The 15,571-nt window shown below is 47.5% G+C and overlaps 1 protein-coding gene across 1 annotated transcript in view; it reads right to left on the bottom strand.

Moving 5' to 3' along the window:
* LOC119382408 (rab proteins geranylgeranyltransferase component A) overlaps positions 1-15,571 on the bottom strand; it is a 143,869-nt gene that overhangs the window by 105,086 nt on the left and 23,212 nt on the right. The window contains exons 5-6 of the mRNA XM_037650098.2: positions 9,712-10,147; positions 3,502-3,739 (exon numbers count right to left, since the gene is read on the bottom strand). Of these exons, the coding sequence (XP_037506026.1) occupies positions 3,502-3,739; positions 9,712-10,147 (674 nt within the window). The remainder of the gene's footprint in view (positions 1-3,501; positions 3,740-9,711; positions 10,148-15,571) is intronic.

The raw sequence follows: 15,571 nt of genomic DNA, 5'->3' as shown, positions 1-15,571 counted from the left end.
CCTCCTGCATTATGCCTCGTTAGCCGATTCTTCCGTAGTTTTACTGAGTTTAAAGGGGCCCTGCAACACCTTTCTTTGTTATATTGGAATAGTCCCATTATTGACGTATGACTCTTCACGAGCCATATGCCGCAAAAATTTTTCGAATCCGTCAAGTCTAAGTGGTGTTACCAAATTATAGAGATCACGTTACGCAGCTTTCTCTCTCAACTCAACGCAGCGAGCGCGCGGAAAGCTGCGCGCGGCGTGAGGGGAGGGAGAGAGGGCGGAGGTGCGAGGAGGCGACGCCAACGCCGGCGGCATTTTTTTTCATTTTTTTTCTCTCTGGCGTCTCGGCGCAACCACGTGGTCTGTGCCGCCACTTCCGGTCGGCTTGCGTCGTTCTCGTCGAGCGGAGTCGATCGCGCTGTGTATCGCGCGTGCTTGAAAACTGCGCGTCGGTTTGGTAATGTTGGGTGTGCACCTCGAACGCCGTATTGTTTTCATCGCTCTGCCAACCATGGAAGCAAACGTGCGCGCTCGTTTGGAACGAATGACAGCTGAGATCGGTTTCGGCCCATACTCCGATACACCGCCTCGTAAGACGGCACTGGCAGACGACCCCGAAGCGCCGCCATTACCGGACGCCAGCATTGTTATCGGAGACACGCTGCGCCCGTGCCTCGGTCGGTCGTGAGAACGTGCCGACGATGCAGTTCTCAGCTGACGAGGCAACACTCGAACGGCTGCCACTCTCAACGGCAACCGGCGATGGTCAAAAGCACAGAAATATTCACGTTTTCGGCACTGCGCATGGCGAAGAAAACGGAACCACGCAACTACGAGCAGACGAGCTGTCGGTGAGACCGGAAATGCTAATATTAATGTTCGGTGTTTTTAACGCGATAACATAATATAAACATACATATTATCTACTTATTGAACTCAAAATTAACAACGAAAGTAATAATGAGGGTGTTATCGTGATTATAACATCAGCCAATGGTGGAACTGCCGACAATCGCGTCATATTTTGCGGACTAATACATCATTTGTCGAGAGAAGAGGGAGCGATTTTCAGCTGACTTTGAGAATTTATTGTAAATTCCAGGCCGTGCGCATCGCTATAATATTTGGCTCGCGTGTTCTCGGGAGCCTCGACTACCGATCGGCAGCGCTTTTTGAGCATGCTCGAAAAGTGTTGCAGGGCCCCTTTAAGCTTGTATTATCCACGAGCACATGCATACCGACATTATGCGGAGAGCCGTCTGATAACATTAGTTTTTTTTAAAGGAGACGATCCTCCCTCTACCCCTGACTTCTTGAATAATCCCCCTCCCCTTTCTCCGTCAAGAACCCCCCTTCCGCGGTTTCACATCGAGCAACGCTCTTGTGCCGAGTGCGCGGCGCATGAGATGCACGGTCAGGGTCGCAGCGCCCCTACCGCCGACGGGCGGCGAAACATACTGAGAAACTCTCCCATTGCTTTCGCGACGGGTGAGAAGGCCGTAAGGAAAGGAGCGCGCGTGCGGTCTAGCCTGGCCGTGGCCTGGAATACTAGTCCAAAATGGCAGCGGTCAGCAGTGGCGTGTTCTACTGACGCACTCGTCAAACTACGTAATTTGGCTTGCATTTCTGAAGTTTGTTTGCTTGCTTATCATTTTTAAGTACCTTATCATTTTTAAAGTACCTTTTAAGTACATTATTTTCGCCGTGTTATTTGGTCCTGATGTCCAATATTGGACATCAGGACCAAGTCAAGGCCTGATGTCCGATATATTGGATATTGCACCACACAGAAACCACACCTTTTACTAAGCTAAGCTTTAACACTTTTTGCCTATGTAGTCTATTCGAGCTATACTGAACTTTCTGAAAAAATTCGTGCGCCTAACTTTAACGCGGGACTGAGGAGGCTATTGACTGGATGGATGCTAGTATGATTTGGAAATCACGCCTGTATCTCGAGTCCCTCGAGAAACGATCTACAGCGCACAGACTTATTAATCGAAATGATGCAAACCTACCCTCGCCCTACACGAGGTGCTTGCGTCATGTGCTGAAGCCTATTTAAAGGAGTACTGACAAAAAATTTTGAAGGTGAGATAACTTGTGGGATAGATTTATGTGGATACACACGCATCATCTACGAAATATAAACAGATAATAGAGCCTAAAACATACTTAAGATCAATTTTGAAGTGCGTGTCGTGCCACTGAATGCAAAACGCACCTTTGGTTTTCGTGTAAACGACCAACCACCACCTGCGTCACAACTTTGTGTTGGCTGCCACGATCCTTGCGAGCGCTCTCTCCTAGCAGACCTTTTCATCGCAAAGAGGGGGCAGACTTGCACAGGAGTACAAAGGCCGATGTCCTTGTCTTAGCAGTGCATTTTTGAAAGGTCACGCAAACCGTATTTACTTGCATCACTTGTGCACTTTTTTTCGCGAATTTGGAGCTCCAAAGAGGGGGTGCGCAAATTACACGGAGATTTCATGAACACGTCTGAAATAATGCGCAATATATAGTATAATACAGTAGAACCCCGCTGATACGTTTTTGAAGGGACCGTAGAAAATAAACATAAGAGACGGGAAACGCAAGAGCCGAAAAAGAGGAAAAACGACAAAATATTTAGTGGCACAGAATTTTATTTCAATGCTTACGTGCAGCACGAAAATTGGCGCGCTCAGCAGCGATCTAGTCGACGGATAGAAACGCGGAGCCGGGGACGGCCTCATCCACAGAAATGTAATCAACGTATGTGATTTTTTTAACACCAACAGCTGTAGGCATGAAAGAACTAAGCACACGCAATCACGACCAGCGCCGCGAGTCCGACCGCGAACCGCGCGCACGACCATGCGAGCTCCAACCAGCTCGGAACTCCTCTTGTCCTCCGACAAATAACGATGATGATGATGAGTCTACGCCAACGCGATGGCAGAAGTAAATACCTATCTCGAAGGCCTTGCTTTTACAAACAATACGTCATAGACGCCATGTTTGTGCAATACAAATCTCAAAGGCTATGCTTTTGTCAATAGTAAATGCCAATCTCGAAGGCCTTGCTTTCGCGAGCAATTACGTCATAGACGCCATCTTTGCAATGTGAATCTCGAAGGCCATGCTTTTGTTTGCATCAATCGAAAAATCCTGTTGCTTGCGCCTCTAATGAGCCTAATGTTACGGTCAAATCAGGAAAAGCTGCGTGAAAATGCCCCGTGGCCGCTCTCTTCGGTAGTCACTCGGTCGGCTCCGAGTGCACTTCGCGACGTATAATACGGGAACGTCCGACAGTTACGACGTAACAGCGCGGTTCCTAATACATTGTATCCTATGGGAGCTATGCCGGGACCGGCGGAAAACGACGTAACAGCCGGGAAAACGCAGCAGTGAGGAACGTAACAGCGGGGTTCTACTGTATAGCGCAATATTATAAGGTACTAATTAAAGCATAAAAGTCTCAACAAAAATTTGGCTGTCAATGGTCCTTAAATAAAACCAGAATCCTCTCACCTCTGTACTCTTCGGGGTGCTGCTCAAATTCTTTGCAGAAGGTGAGGAACTTCATGAGCATGCGCTTCTCGACCACAGTCACATTTTTGCAGCTGAACACATCGGCCCGTGAGCAGGGCACCTGCTGTAGGTTTCCCTTGTGCATGGTCAGAATGCGTGTCAGGGCCTTGAATTCAGCGTAGCGGGCAATGTTCGATGAGATGAGCAGCTCTACGAGTGGGCCGCGGCTGAACAGAAGCTGCAAGGCACAAGTGACATGAAACAATGAATGCTACCAAACGATCCTCTTGCAATATATATTCGAGATTTTTATAAAATATTTTATATATTAAATTACCTATAGTATATGTGGAACTTTTCTCTGATCCCCTACAGATTTGATACATTTGGATTCAAATGTAACAGTAATACCTCGTTGACTCGAATTCGCATATCTCGAAAAATCGGCGAAGTTGAAATTTTCCATGGTACCGAACGATTTCTCATAGGTGCAATGTATTTATATTGCCCTTTATCTCGAAGTATTTCCATGACCACTTTCGGTTATCTCAAATTTTGACTGAGAGTGGAACAAAAACTTCGCTGCTGAACCGTTTCACAAGGTTCACGCGAGGTTGCCGCGCTTACGACAAAGCGGACAATGTTGTTCCCTAGTGTGAAGTCGGAACCTAGCAGCATAACTTTGTCAAGCAACCCTGTGTCACGTCACGTCCGACTTTTTCACAGACGGCTCCCTGGGCACCACCATAATCCTCTCTGGGCTGCGCTAAATAGGCGTGACTCCCCTAAATGCACTGCCGAGGCTGTGACGTTAGCCTTAGCACTGCCGCACACAGCCCAGCATGGCGGCATTTTTTCTCTCCAGTGAAAAGGTCTATACGCATGGTGCGCGCCGACGGAAGCGCCATAGGCGGCGAACTCGGTCATTACTCTCGGGAAGGCAAGCAGACGGCCGCCGTGGTTTCCTACGTCGTTGTACGCGTGTTTCTGCGTTGTTCACGTTTGCGTAGTGAAATAAGCAACGTTCGTCGTATGTGTGCTGGCCGAAACTTCAAGGGATGTCGAAGAACAATTGATGTGGAGTGGAGTGCTCAAACACCTAAAAAAAAAAACACGCCCAGAACACGGTTTTACTTACCGCAAGGCATCCTGAGCAAGAACGACTGAAGCAATGGATCGCCGCTGTTCGCTGGCCAAGGCGAGCTGCTTCGTCATTGTGCGAGTTAACACGTCGCTTCCTGTTCTAATGCTTTTGTTCTGCCATATCGGTGCTCGCTGGATGCACTCGATCATGTTGACACTGGTAGACGACCAATGTTATAAGCCTGAGCATGTGTTGGTTCTGTTCGACCGCCGTGCCGCCCAAGGGCACTTCACTCAAACGTTCTATATTTCAGAAGTGTTGTAGTTCGGGCCAGTTGGTCATCCATGAACTTAGCTTGTACTAGCGCGGTACATGTACCACGCTATTACAAGCTAAGTTCTATATTTATTATTTACAGAAACAGAAATCCAGCAATGGTTGACTTCAGAAAGAACACGAAGTGATTGAGACGTCACCTTTGTAAACAAAACAAAGCGGATATTCACCACGAGCTGTACCTCGTAGCTGGGTCTTGTTACGCTGGTCTGCGCGACGCACCTTTGATATTCACTGGCATGACGATTCACTCCACGCGGACGTTCGTTCTCCTGCGCAGTCGGTCATCACATGTCTCCTCGGCGACCCTCTTCAAAACTTGTCACTGCTCCCGCGGCGTCATCTCTTGATACTTTACTCGCAGCACTAGATCATCAAATAACATGCCTTCTGCGGTCAAGCGAACGATGCTATCACTAGAACGACATAACTCCTTCGCTGACTAACTTCTCACTGACTGATCGACTCTCCGTCGCCGCGGCCGCGCGCTTGCATCGCTTGCATTGCCTGTATCGGCTCGCGCCTGGGTTCGGGAAGGCGGAAGGTGCGTATGATTCGTCTGTGCGTAGCACAGCGAAAGCTAGAGAAAGGGCGAGATTCTCTCACCGATTCGTCTGCGGAATCGGACAGCGCCGCTGGCGCTGCTTTGCTTTCTCGAATATCCCGATCTTTCGCGTGCGTTGGCTGTGTCGGTGGCGTCTTCTGCGGAGAGGGTAAGGGGCGCGCTGTCGGCGCCTTTTTATACTTGTTTTTTCGATGCGCGCGCTCTGTCGCGCACGAACCGTTGGCGCCAGGCTTTAATGCCGTCGTTCGATATCGGCGACGTGCGCTTAGTTAAGCGCTCGTTCGTGACAAACATCGTGCACAAGTCCACTTTCGTAGAGGCCCGCGCCTTTCCTGCAGCTGCCAGTGCAGAATTAGTTGGCTGGCACCCGCACGAAGGGGAAATAGCAGCCGCGAACTTCACCCATCTCACACCAAAGCTGTGCAAAGCGCTGTCGTCTGCTCGGCTTCCCGCACGTACTGTCGGCGGCGCCCGCTAGGTGGCTATCAGTGGCGCCTCTATAGGCGGTGCACAAGGCGTATAGACGTGCACAGAGGCAGGCCCTGCAAAATAGCCCGATCCATACACTTTGTTTTGTTTACCATCAAAGATGCGATTTATGCAAGGCATGTCGCGCATATTCTTTCGTTGGCCTTGCTATAAGGTGAGGATAACATCGCTAAAGCAAAGCAAGTCACTGATGCTGCAAAGATCAAAGAAGCGGATTCGAGGCTCGAAGCTTCCGGACGTCAAAACGGTGCTGATTGTGTGGCTGCATCGTGTGAGAGGAGCCAGCCTTCCAGTCACAACACTGACAGAGAAGGCTGATTCTCTGGACTTAGCAGTGGGTTATACCGATCTTACCTGCAACATCGGCTGGTTTGACCATTTTCTTAAGCGAAACGTGCCGTCACATACGGTGATCGCGGCAGTGTTGATGCAGCTACTCAAGGGGTGATGACGGGGTGATAATATCAGCCGAAACAAGAAACATGCTTCGCTTGATGCGAAATAAAGTTGAGCGCATCGGCGGGGATGATCGCCACATGCAATGTGTTAAGCAAACTCGAGAAATTTAAAGGTAAACATATTCAGCAGCAATATGTCTGGCTGGGTGAAGCTCACAAAAGAACCCACCACCAGGACCCAACGAGAGCTAAACAAGCTATTAGATGACATTTTCAAAAACCACCCAGAATCAAGACTCAAGTATTTATGCCTCATATGCAGAAATGGCTCTGCGCCGGGATTCCATGGCCTTCCAAAGATCCACAAACCAGGGATACCACTATGCCCGATAGTGGCCTTCAGTACATCCCCACTCCGCATGCTGTCTGAACATCTGCACAGGACTCTGTCACCACGAGTGGGAAAGACAGTCACCCATGTGAGAAACGCCACCCATTTTGTTGAGCGTATGTCGGCAGTGATGAGAGCCTCGTGTCCTTCGATGTCATTTCGCTGTTCACAAGTGTGCCCGTGCCCCTCACAGTCTCTGTTGCCCGAACCACCCTGGAAAAAGACGAGAAACTCAGCGAAAGGACCAACCTCAGCACGGACAAACTGTGCCGACTGATGAAGTTTTGCCTCAATGCTACATATTTCTCCTTTGGGGGCAAATTCTACAAAAAAGCCAGTGGAACCGCGATGGGTGCCCCAATTTCAGCCACAGCGGCGAACTTGACGATGAAACACATCGAGAAACAAGCCATGGACACGTTCATCAAACCACAAAAAATGTTTTTGAGATATGTGGATGATGTCTTTTGCGTGATCAGGGAGTCTAATGTCGACAGTTTCCTAGCACATCTAAATTCAATCGAGTTGGCGATTCAATTCACTGTGGAATGTGAAAAGAACAACATTGTTCCTTTTCTCGACGTGCTAGTGAGACGAGTGGAAAATGGGTGGAAGGACGTCCGAGCTTTTCGGTTGACCGAAAACCAACGCACACTGGCTGATATGTACAGTTCAACTCCAACCACCCCACCGCCCACCAAGCTTCAGTTGTCGCGACGCTCTTGACCTGTGCAAAAGCCACCTGCAGCTCCTAAGAAAAGCAAACAAAATGAGAAGCAGTCACTACCGACCTCTTGAACAATGGGTACATGAGGAGCTTCATCTGCCGAGTGTGCCAACGACGTGATGACTGGAGGAATTCCCCCCTCGTACCCGTTTCTGCAAAGAGTGGCGCCAACAATGAAGCCTCCCCAAACAACCCTACCGCATCACGGTCCTGTACATACAGGGAAGCAGTGAGCAACTGGCGAGGGTGTTGGGGAAGGAGTGTATCCGGGTGGCACACAAACCCGCCTCAACACTTGGGCGACTCTTTCCGCGGCCAAAAGAAAGATTCCCTGGGCTAATCTACAAAGTTCCCTGCACTGATTGCCACGTCACTTACATTGGCGAGACAAAAAACTTTCCGGAAAGGATACGGCAACACCAAAACGACGTACATAGCTTCAATGCAGCACGAAACGCTCTCACAGAACACAACAAGAAGCTGGACCATCGCATCAACATCGACAACGCCCGGGTCATCGAAACGGAAGGTAGCCGCAACAAAAGACAGTTCTTGGAATCTTGGCATATTCAAACAACACATGGAAACATTAACCGGTCAACACTGCCGAGCGTGTATGTACATGGTCTCCAGGACCAATGGAGAAGACAACCCACTAAAAGAGCAGCGGGGAGGGAGACACTAAAAAGCGCTCGCTTCAGAGCGAGCCCGGCTGGGCAGTCACCCCCTGAAGAAGAGACTGAACGGGTCTTGAATGGTAGGGTCAGTTTTTTAAAATTAAAGAACTAAAGACGAAACGTGGTAGGAGAGTCCTTTTATTCTCATAAAACTCGAGAAAGCTTTGCTAGGTGCAAGTGTTACCGAGAGGCAGACCAGCCTTTAGTCGGTCGGTCTTTCTGCACTGAATAAAAAGGCAGCGTCAAAAAACACGGCTGGTTGATAGCTCTGGTATGTCATTATTTTTCTTTAAAACCTTTACAACGAGCCAGTTAGGCACTTCTGTTAAGAAACTGCCCAGTAGTGGTAACGTTTTTAGATAGAACTGGACTTCTCAATGGAATATGTGCAACTTTGCTTATCTCGAAAATCTGCTTATCTTGAAATTTTTTCTGGTTTTTACAACTTTGAGTTAACGAGGTATTACTGTACATACTTATTTGTGGATCTTGACTGTTTGGTAGCGACATTGACTACTATATGTAGCGTAAATTCCTGCGCAGTTAATTCCAAAAATTAATCCTGCATTTAGTACTTTTGCATTGCATTCTTGACCCTCCATAATGTGCAAACTGTACTGCTAATCCGTCCTGCAAGGTGGCATAAAGGTCACAAAAGCAAAAGTTGGCAACCACCTGTTTTGTAGCACAAAGCTATGCAGAAATCCGTATGGGTTTCTCAGAAAGAAAGGCCTCTTAGTTGACGAAAAATTTGTCCTGGTCAGAGGTTTGAACCTGGGACACACTCCTTTCCAGAGCAGTCACTTAGCCAATTGAACCAACCAGGATGCTAGCGGACAGCCCTCCAAAGGCCAATTAATCGACAGTGGTCAATTTTGAGCTGCTGCTTTCACCCATTAATTGCTAGCTGACGCTTGCATTTGCTTTAAGCTGGTGCATTGGTGCTTTGACAGCAAAGTGTTCATGTGGAGTTTCCCAAAGCTATTTTCAAATTGTTGGTGCTTTAAGCTCAGCGGGGTAGCTGCATTGGCTGTGCATGGCCTCAGAAGTAAGACAGCGTGGCAAACCACAAGTGCAGTGCTCACTCATTGAAATGCGACAACAGCTTTGGTAAACTGCTCGTTCATAACATCGCTCTGAATCTGGCTGCTGCTAAAGGTCATGTTGGCTCTTATTATATAATCGTTCGGGTAGAAATTACACCGGTACTGTAGATGGTGGTCCTAAATTGTCGCATTTGACTCTGTGAGCACTGCACTACAAGACCTCAGAAGCCATACAAGATTTCCTCTATGCTCTATAGCTCACACCAAAGATAGAAAAGACGAACAGCGAAAAAAGAAACGAAAGGTGCCTGGCGATTAAGACACTCCCTCGTGCAAAATAAGAGCACAGCAAGGTTTTAGCATCGGCGGGGCTGTCTGCTCAGGCAATTTGCTGAGAAGCAGCAGCAGCAGGCAAAGCAATCTGCTGCCATGTGCTTTCAATATAACTAAATGTATGCTCACAAACTTTTACGCCAAGAAATCCATATGACACTTGCCTTGGGAGCCAGGTCTAGGTTAAACTTCCGTGAGACATTCAGCAGTTTCTCCAGAGACCACAACTCCTTGACCTTGTCCCTTGCTCCAGTTACTGGCTCCTCGGGTTCTCCATTCAGGCCCTCCAGTGTGCTCTCGGTGTGCTGCGTCACACTACCGTAAGTAGCATCAACGGAGCTGCTTCTAGCACTGGCAACGGTGTGGTAGGCAGTGCTGGCATCCTCACTCTCCAAAGGCCCATCACGCTGATTCACTATGTCAGCACTGGAATGCTCTGCACTGTCTTCAGCGTTAAAAGGGCACGGACAACTTGTGGTCAGCTCATCTGTGGTGCTCTCAGCTGAAGCAGCATGTGATGGACCTTCATCAGAGACAGTATGCAGCTGCACCAATGCTGGTCCAGGGTCACGTGGGGAGCAGTCCACGAGCTTTTCAGGCCTATGCAAAAACAGTGGTTCAGTTGACATCATCATCATAATCGGCCTCTCCTAATGATCCCCAGTTACCTTGTCCACTTATTCCTGTCAACTGGTTCCTCCATCTAACTCTCTGCCTCCCTTGGCGGCCATTCTGTTGCTCTTACTGGCCACTTGTTGCCTGTCCTATGCATTACGTGGCCTCAGTAATCGGCACGCTACAGTTATTTAAGCCAAAAAAGCAACTCTGTTACAGTTACAGAGTTCCCGAAAGTAACCAGTTACAGTAAGAGTTACTGTGACATCGTTACTTTTCTGTTACTGTATCAAATAAGTAATAGATCACAAACCAAATGATAGAATTTACTTAATAAAAACGTACAAAGGCATGCAGGTAGTCAGAACTGCACGTGGTAAACCCCTAGACGAAGAAAACTCCTGGAATCGTGCTTCTTTCTTATTGATGCATCGGCTTGCAACAACCGCAGCTCCCTACAGGACATTTACAAGGACATGTATGACTAGTGCACTGGTTGACCTCCACCTCCACTCATTTCTTTTTCTTCTTTTCCTTTTTTTTTTTTTTAAACTGAGGATGCCACCTGCATAGGAGGCAAAAAATCTAAGTTATATTGGTAATAATTGTGTTAAGTCGGAGTAAACCTTTTACAATCAGTTCCAAAGATGTTTTAAAAATTGCTTCGCTAGTTCATGGTATTTCTGGCTTTCAGCCGTTTCGCACGCTGCTGCTTTCTAGCCGCCTGTCAAACACAATTAGGTCGGAAGTTGGTGCCCTAATGCACCACCGGTACAATAAGAACAGAGCTAGAAGCTCAAGTTACAAAAAGAATATATATGCCGAAAAAAAAACTATACACTATATGTCGTATAGTTTATATATATATGTATGTCGTTATAAACTATATGTCGTATAGTTTATAAGTTTACTTATAAACTATACGACATATAGTTTATAAGTAAACTTGAGGTTGCTTTAAAGGGCCCCTCAGCAGGTTTGACAATTTTGAACTGACGAGCGCAATGCATACACTGGGCATTCGCGATCACGTCTGCCAAATTTGCAACGCTACGTGCCGCGGAAATGGGTCAAATTTCAAGTTGAACGCTGCTTGCCCTTCCTCTCGCAAGCGCGCGCACAGAGAATGAGGGGATGACGTACATGAGGAAACGACCCTATGTAGATGGTAGTGCTGTTACGTTGGTCCTCCACGTAGACGACAGTGCTCTGACGTCGCCAACAGTAGCACGTGACACTGCAATAATTATTTGACACGACATGTGTAGCTTGTGTAATTTGTTACTTGAATAGATGAATAAAACTTGAGAGAAATAATGATCACAAACAAAGGGAATGCGTGCGTCTTTTTCATTTTTTTCCCGTGGATTGCCGAGATGCGGGGCTAATGTGCCTCCATTTCGCATGTGTTCGTGCCCCCGCGGTTAGCACATCGAGCAGACGCCAGCCCTGGAAATGAAAGTAATGTTCTGGCGCGTTTGAGCACTCATTATGCTAATTTATTCTACCGCGTCCAATTAAACGTTAATGGGACACTGGATCATGATACCGCAACTCTCGTGCCCGTACAAATGTCGCAACTTTCATGCCCGTCCCGCAGAAACAGGCAGTACACCACAGAGGACGTCAACACAACGCCCACGGCCACTACATTAAAAAAAAGGGGGGGGGGGTAGCGGCCGTGCAACACCGCTCGCATGCTCGGGCTGGCTCGGGCACGTCATGTGTACGTGACCATGCATGCGCATGACGTGTTCCTGCATATGTGTCAAGTGAAGAGGGCAGGGAAGGGATTTGGCTTGCGAGGGCTACACGGGGCGAGTGGCAAGGGTTTTAAACTCGCCTCCTCGCATCATGGTTTCCCACCGCTACAAATTGTGTTTCTCAGCTCGTAATGGACCGATTTGAAAAATTCTTGCGGCATACTGCTCTTCATTCGGCACAACAACTTCCATCATCTAACTAAAATTTGCTATGTTGCCTGGTGAAGGGTCCTTTAAAGACCAACCTCCGACCTCGGTCTTCTGCAGGGAAGATAATCCTCTTAGTGACCACCTCTCCTAAACTGCAAAGAGATCCTAAACTGCAAAGGGATTGTGGAAAGTTGAAAGGTGGGAGGATATGGTAATTAAAGGGGCCCTCTAACACTCTTCAACCCCCCACTTTTTACTCGTGCATTGCGTAGACTGAAGTACGGACGAACTAGTGCAGCAAGAACGGTAGCGATGGCGGCACGCAGTACGAAGTTATTCAATTTATAAAATTCAAAATACAAGAAAAAAAATGCCTACCCTCAACTCGATTTTCGCGGGGTCACGTGACCACATTTCACTCTCTGCTGTGACGTCGGATGGCGCTCCAATGAAATGGGCTGAAAGCTCTTACGTAGGGGAAGCTCGCACACCATTGTTGCTTCTCCTTTCCAACGTATTGTTGACGTCGTTGCCATAGTAACAAATGTGGTTCCTGAAACCTGACTTGTCAGACCTTGAACGGGCGCTACTGCTTCGAAGCGAGGCTGGCGAGGCTTTGTCTGCTGTTCCTTACAACGACATTCCATGTCATTCCCTCCTCTTATTCCGAGAACGGAATTTGTGGAGCGGCATGGGCAGTTAAACACGGTCGCCCCTACGCGGGTTGTTCAGTGAGCAGCCCGAAGAATTACAAGTGTGCAGCGACAACAATTCAACGAAGAGGATTACTTACACCGTTTCAACAACAATCATGAGCCTACCGCACATGCGGAAAGAGGCAGCTCGCAAACGTACAGACGCAAAAAGAAGGAAGAGGGACAAGCATTTCATATGGACATCCGACCGGCGCAGGCAAAAAAAAAAAAAAAATACCAGAGGCGGAATGGCAACCAGCGCCTTGTCGTACTTTGTGGTTGTAGTGATATTTTTTGTTGCGACGGCGGCTATTTGGAGTTCATTGAAAAAGCACAGAAAAGAAAAACGAAACACAGTAGTAATCTCAACTTTAATGCAACAACGTTATTACTTCTAACGTTACATTTATCCAATCATAGGCCAGCGCTCATCTTCGTCATTTCCGCCCGCAATAGTTCTGGCAAGCGCCACTACGCGCTGATGCGGTCAGCAGCGATGTAGCGACTTCAACGCGTGATTAAAATACTAAATAATTTGATATCGGTGCTCAGACTTATGCTAAAATTATCCCCAGCCATCAGTCTACGCAACCCGCAAGTAAAAAATGGGGGGTTGAATAGTGTTGGAGGGTCCCTTTAAGAAAGTTTGAAAAAGTGGAAAGCGTTTAATGTCGGCCTTGAACAAGTGTTGCTGTTGGATGATGTTTTATAAAAACATAAGTAACTATAACGGTATTTCCCGTTACAGTTACTGTGTAAAAAGGTAACAGTGTTACAGTTACAAGTTCCTTTAACATAAAAGTAACTACAGTGAACTCCCGTTAAGACGAACTCGGTTAAGACGAATTCTCGCTTATGCCGAACAACACAGGACCGGTTGTTTGGTTCCCCATAGACTCAATGCAAAAAAAATTCGCTTAAGACGAACCGCCCAAGTGTATTCTTCTGTTAAGACGAACTCTCGCGGTGGTCAACAACGCTGGCGATTCTGCGAAACGAACACTGCAGTCTTGGTTGGGCATTCAGGCGACCGAGAAAAAGCACAAAAGAAAAAAAAAAGCGCTTTCGGGAGCAAAGACGCGAAGCAAACGCGGAGGGCGCGAGATAAAGGAAAAAGACCGGTCAGCGGATAAAGCCGGCATCCCCCTCACACCCAGCCTGTGGGTGGGGGAGGTGCGGGCTTTATCGGCAAAGAAAGCAACAAAAAGAGTAGGGGGATTTACAACTTGGACCCCCAAGCCATTGTATTCCCCTCCCGTTCTTCAGTTTCCCAGCTGGAGTACAAAGGAGAACAGAAGAACACAAGAGCTTGGGGCTCCTCCGCTGTGGTCAGAGGGGCAAACGCAAGGGGAGTGGGGGAAAAAAAGAAAGCGACAACAGGAACAAAAATGGTCTGTGCATTACAATCGAGTACGAAACCAAAACCACGATCGCGGCGCACTCCCGTCAGAGGGGTCAGGTGCATTGTCATCGCCATCACACAATGGCGGCCGAGCACATGTATTCTGTGGTCAATTCGCGTTGGTTCGCATAGGGCCTGTGTGCGTTGTATCTGTTCCCAGTGAAGTGCAAATTGTGATCAGCCATTTTGATTATGGAAGCGCACGACAAGGGAAGGCTATTTTGCACAGTGAATATAGCTGCGTTGTGTCTTTTTCGTGGCGAGGCTTGTGACTGTGAGTAGCCCGATGGGATATCTTCAGCTGCGCGTCGTTCAGGAAAACGGCAAAATATCCGGACCTCGAAGAAAACCTTGCAGACTTTCTTAAGCAACTCAGCGTATAATGACTTTGTCAAGGCAACAGCACGCGACCGAGGCCCATCCAGAAGTGATCTTAGAGCCAGCAAAACAGGCTCACAGAAGAAAACGAACTGCCAGGACAATAAATTTTACATTCTTTGAAGGAAAATTGTGCTTCTCTCTCTCTCTTTTTTTGTAATCGTCAACATAGGAGCGTGCTAAAGTTTTATCATTAAAATGTGGTAGCAGTATGTACATGAATTTTTTTTATTTTTGAACCCGCGAAAATCAGGTGCTCGTACGATTCGTGTAAGTACTCTGCTTGAAGGCATAGTTTTTATCTAGATGAGCCAAATAAATGCTTTTTCATGTCTTTTTGCCGCCATTGTAGGCCTACTCCATTCAGTGTTTTCAAGTAACATATTTGGATGCACTTGGCATGTTACCATGTCTCTTTTTAGGGGCACTTCTGATCAGCCGAACTCCTGATAAGACGAACAGATGACCGCGGCCCCTTCGAGTTCGTCTTAACGGGAGTCTACTGTAGTTAGTGTTACAAGTTACTGAAACAATTAACTAGTTACCAGTCACTAGTAGCTAGTTACTGCCCAAGACTGCGTGGCCTGCCCGGGTCAGTTCTCTTTCGCTTGATGTCAGCTATAGAATGTCCGCTACTCCTGTTTATTCCCCGACCCATTCTGCCGTCCTCTATCTCTTATTGTTACTCCTGCCACTCTCTGTTCCATTGCACGCTGCGTGGTCCTTAACCTTTAGTCTAGTTTCTTTGCTATCATCCATGTTTCAGCCTCGTGTGTTAGAATTGGACATTGCCCCAAATTATGACCTAATTACCAGTGCTCTCCTGAATACTGAATTTAATACCAAAACAGTTTTGTGGATGCTTTGGCCTACTGCTATGAAATGCAGCATCTCTCATGTTCTCATTACACATCTTTTACTTACATGACATGTTTAGCTGTTTAATTCCAAGTACCACTTTGGCTGTTCAGTACACGTTTGCCAAACACTTAACGATGGAACCCAGGCACACTACAGAGTG

The sequence above is a fragment of the Rhipicephalus sanguineus genome, chromosome 2 (genome assembly GCF_013339695.2).
Source record: "Rhipicephalus sanguineus isolate Rsan-2018 chromosome 2, BIME_Rsan_1.4, whole genome shotgun sequence".
NCBI classification, from domain to species: Eukaryota; Metazoa; Arthropoda; class Arachnida; order Ixodida; family Ixodidae; genus Rhipicephalus; species Rhipicephalus sanguineus.
This window is presented reverse-complemented; position numbering and strand designations above follow the sequence as displayed.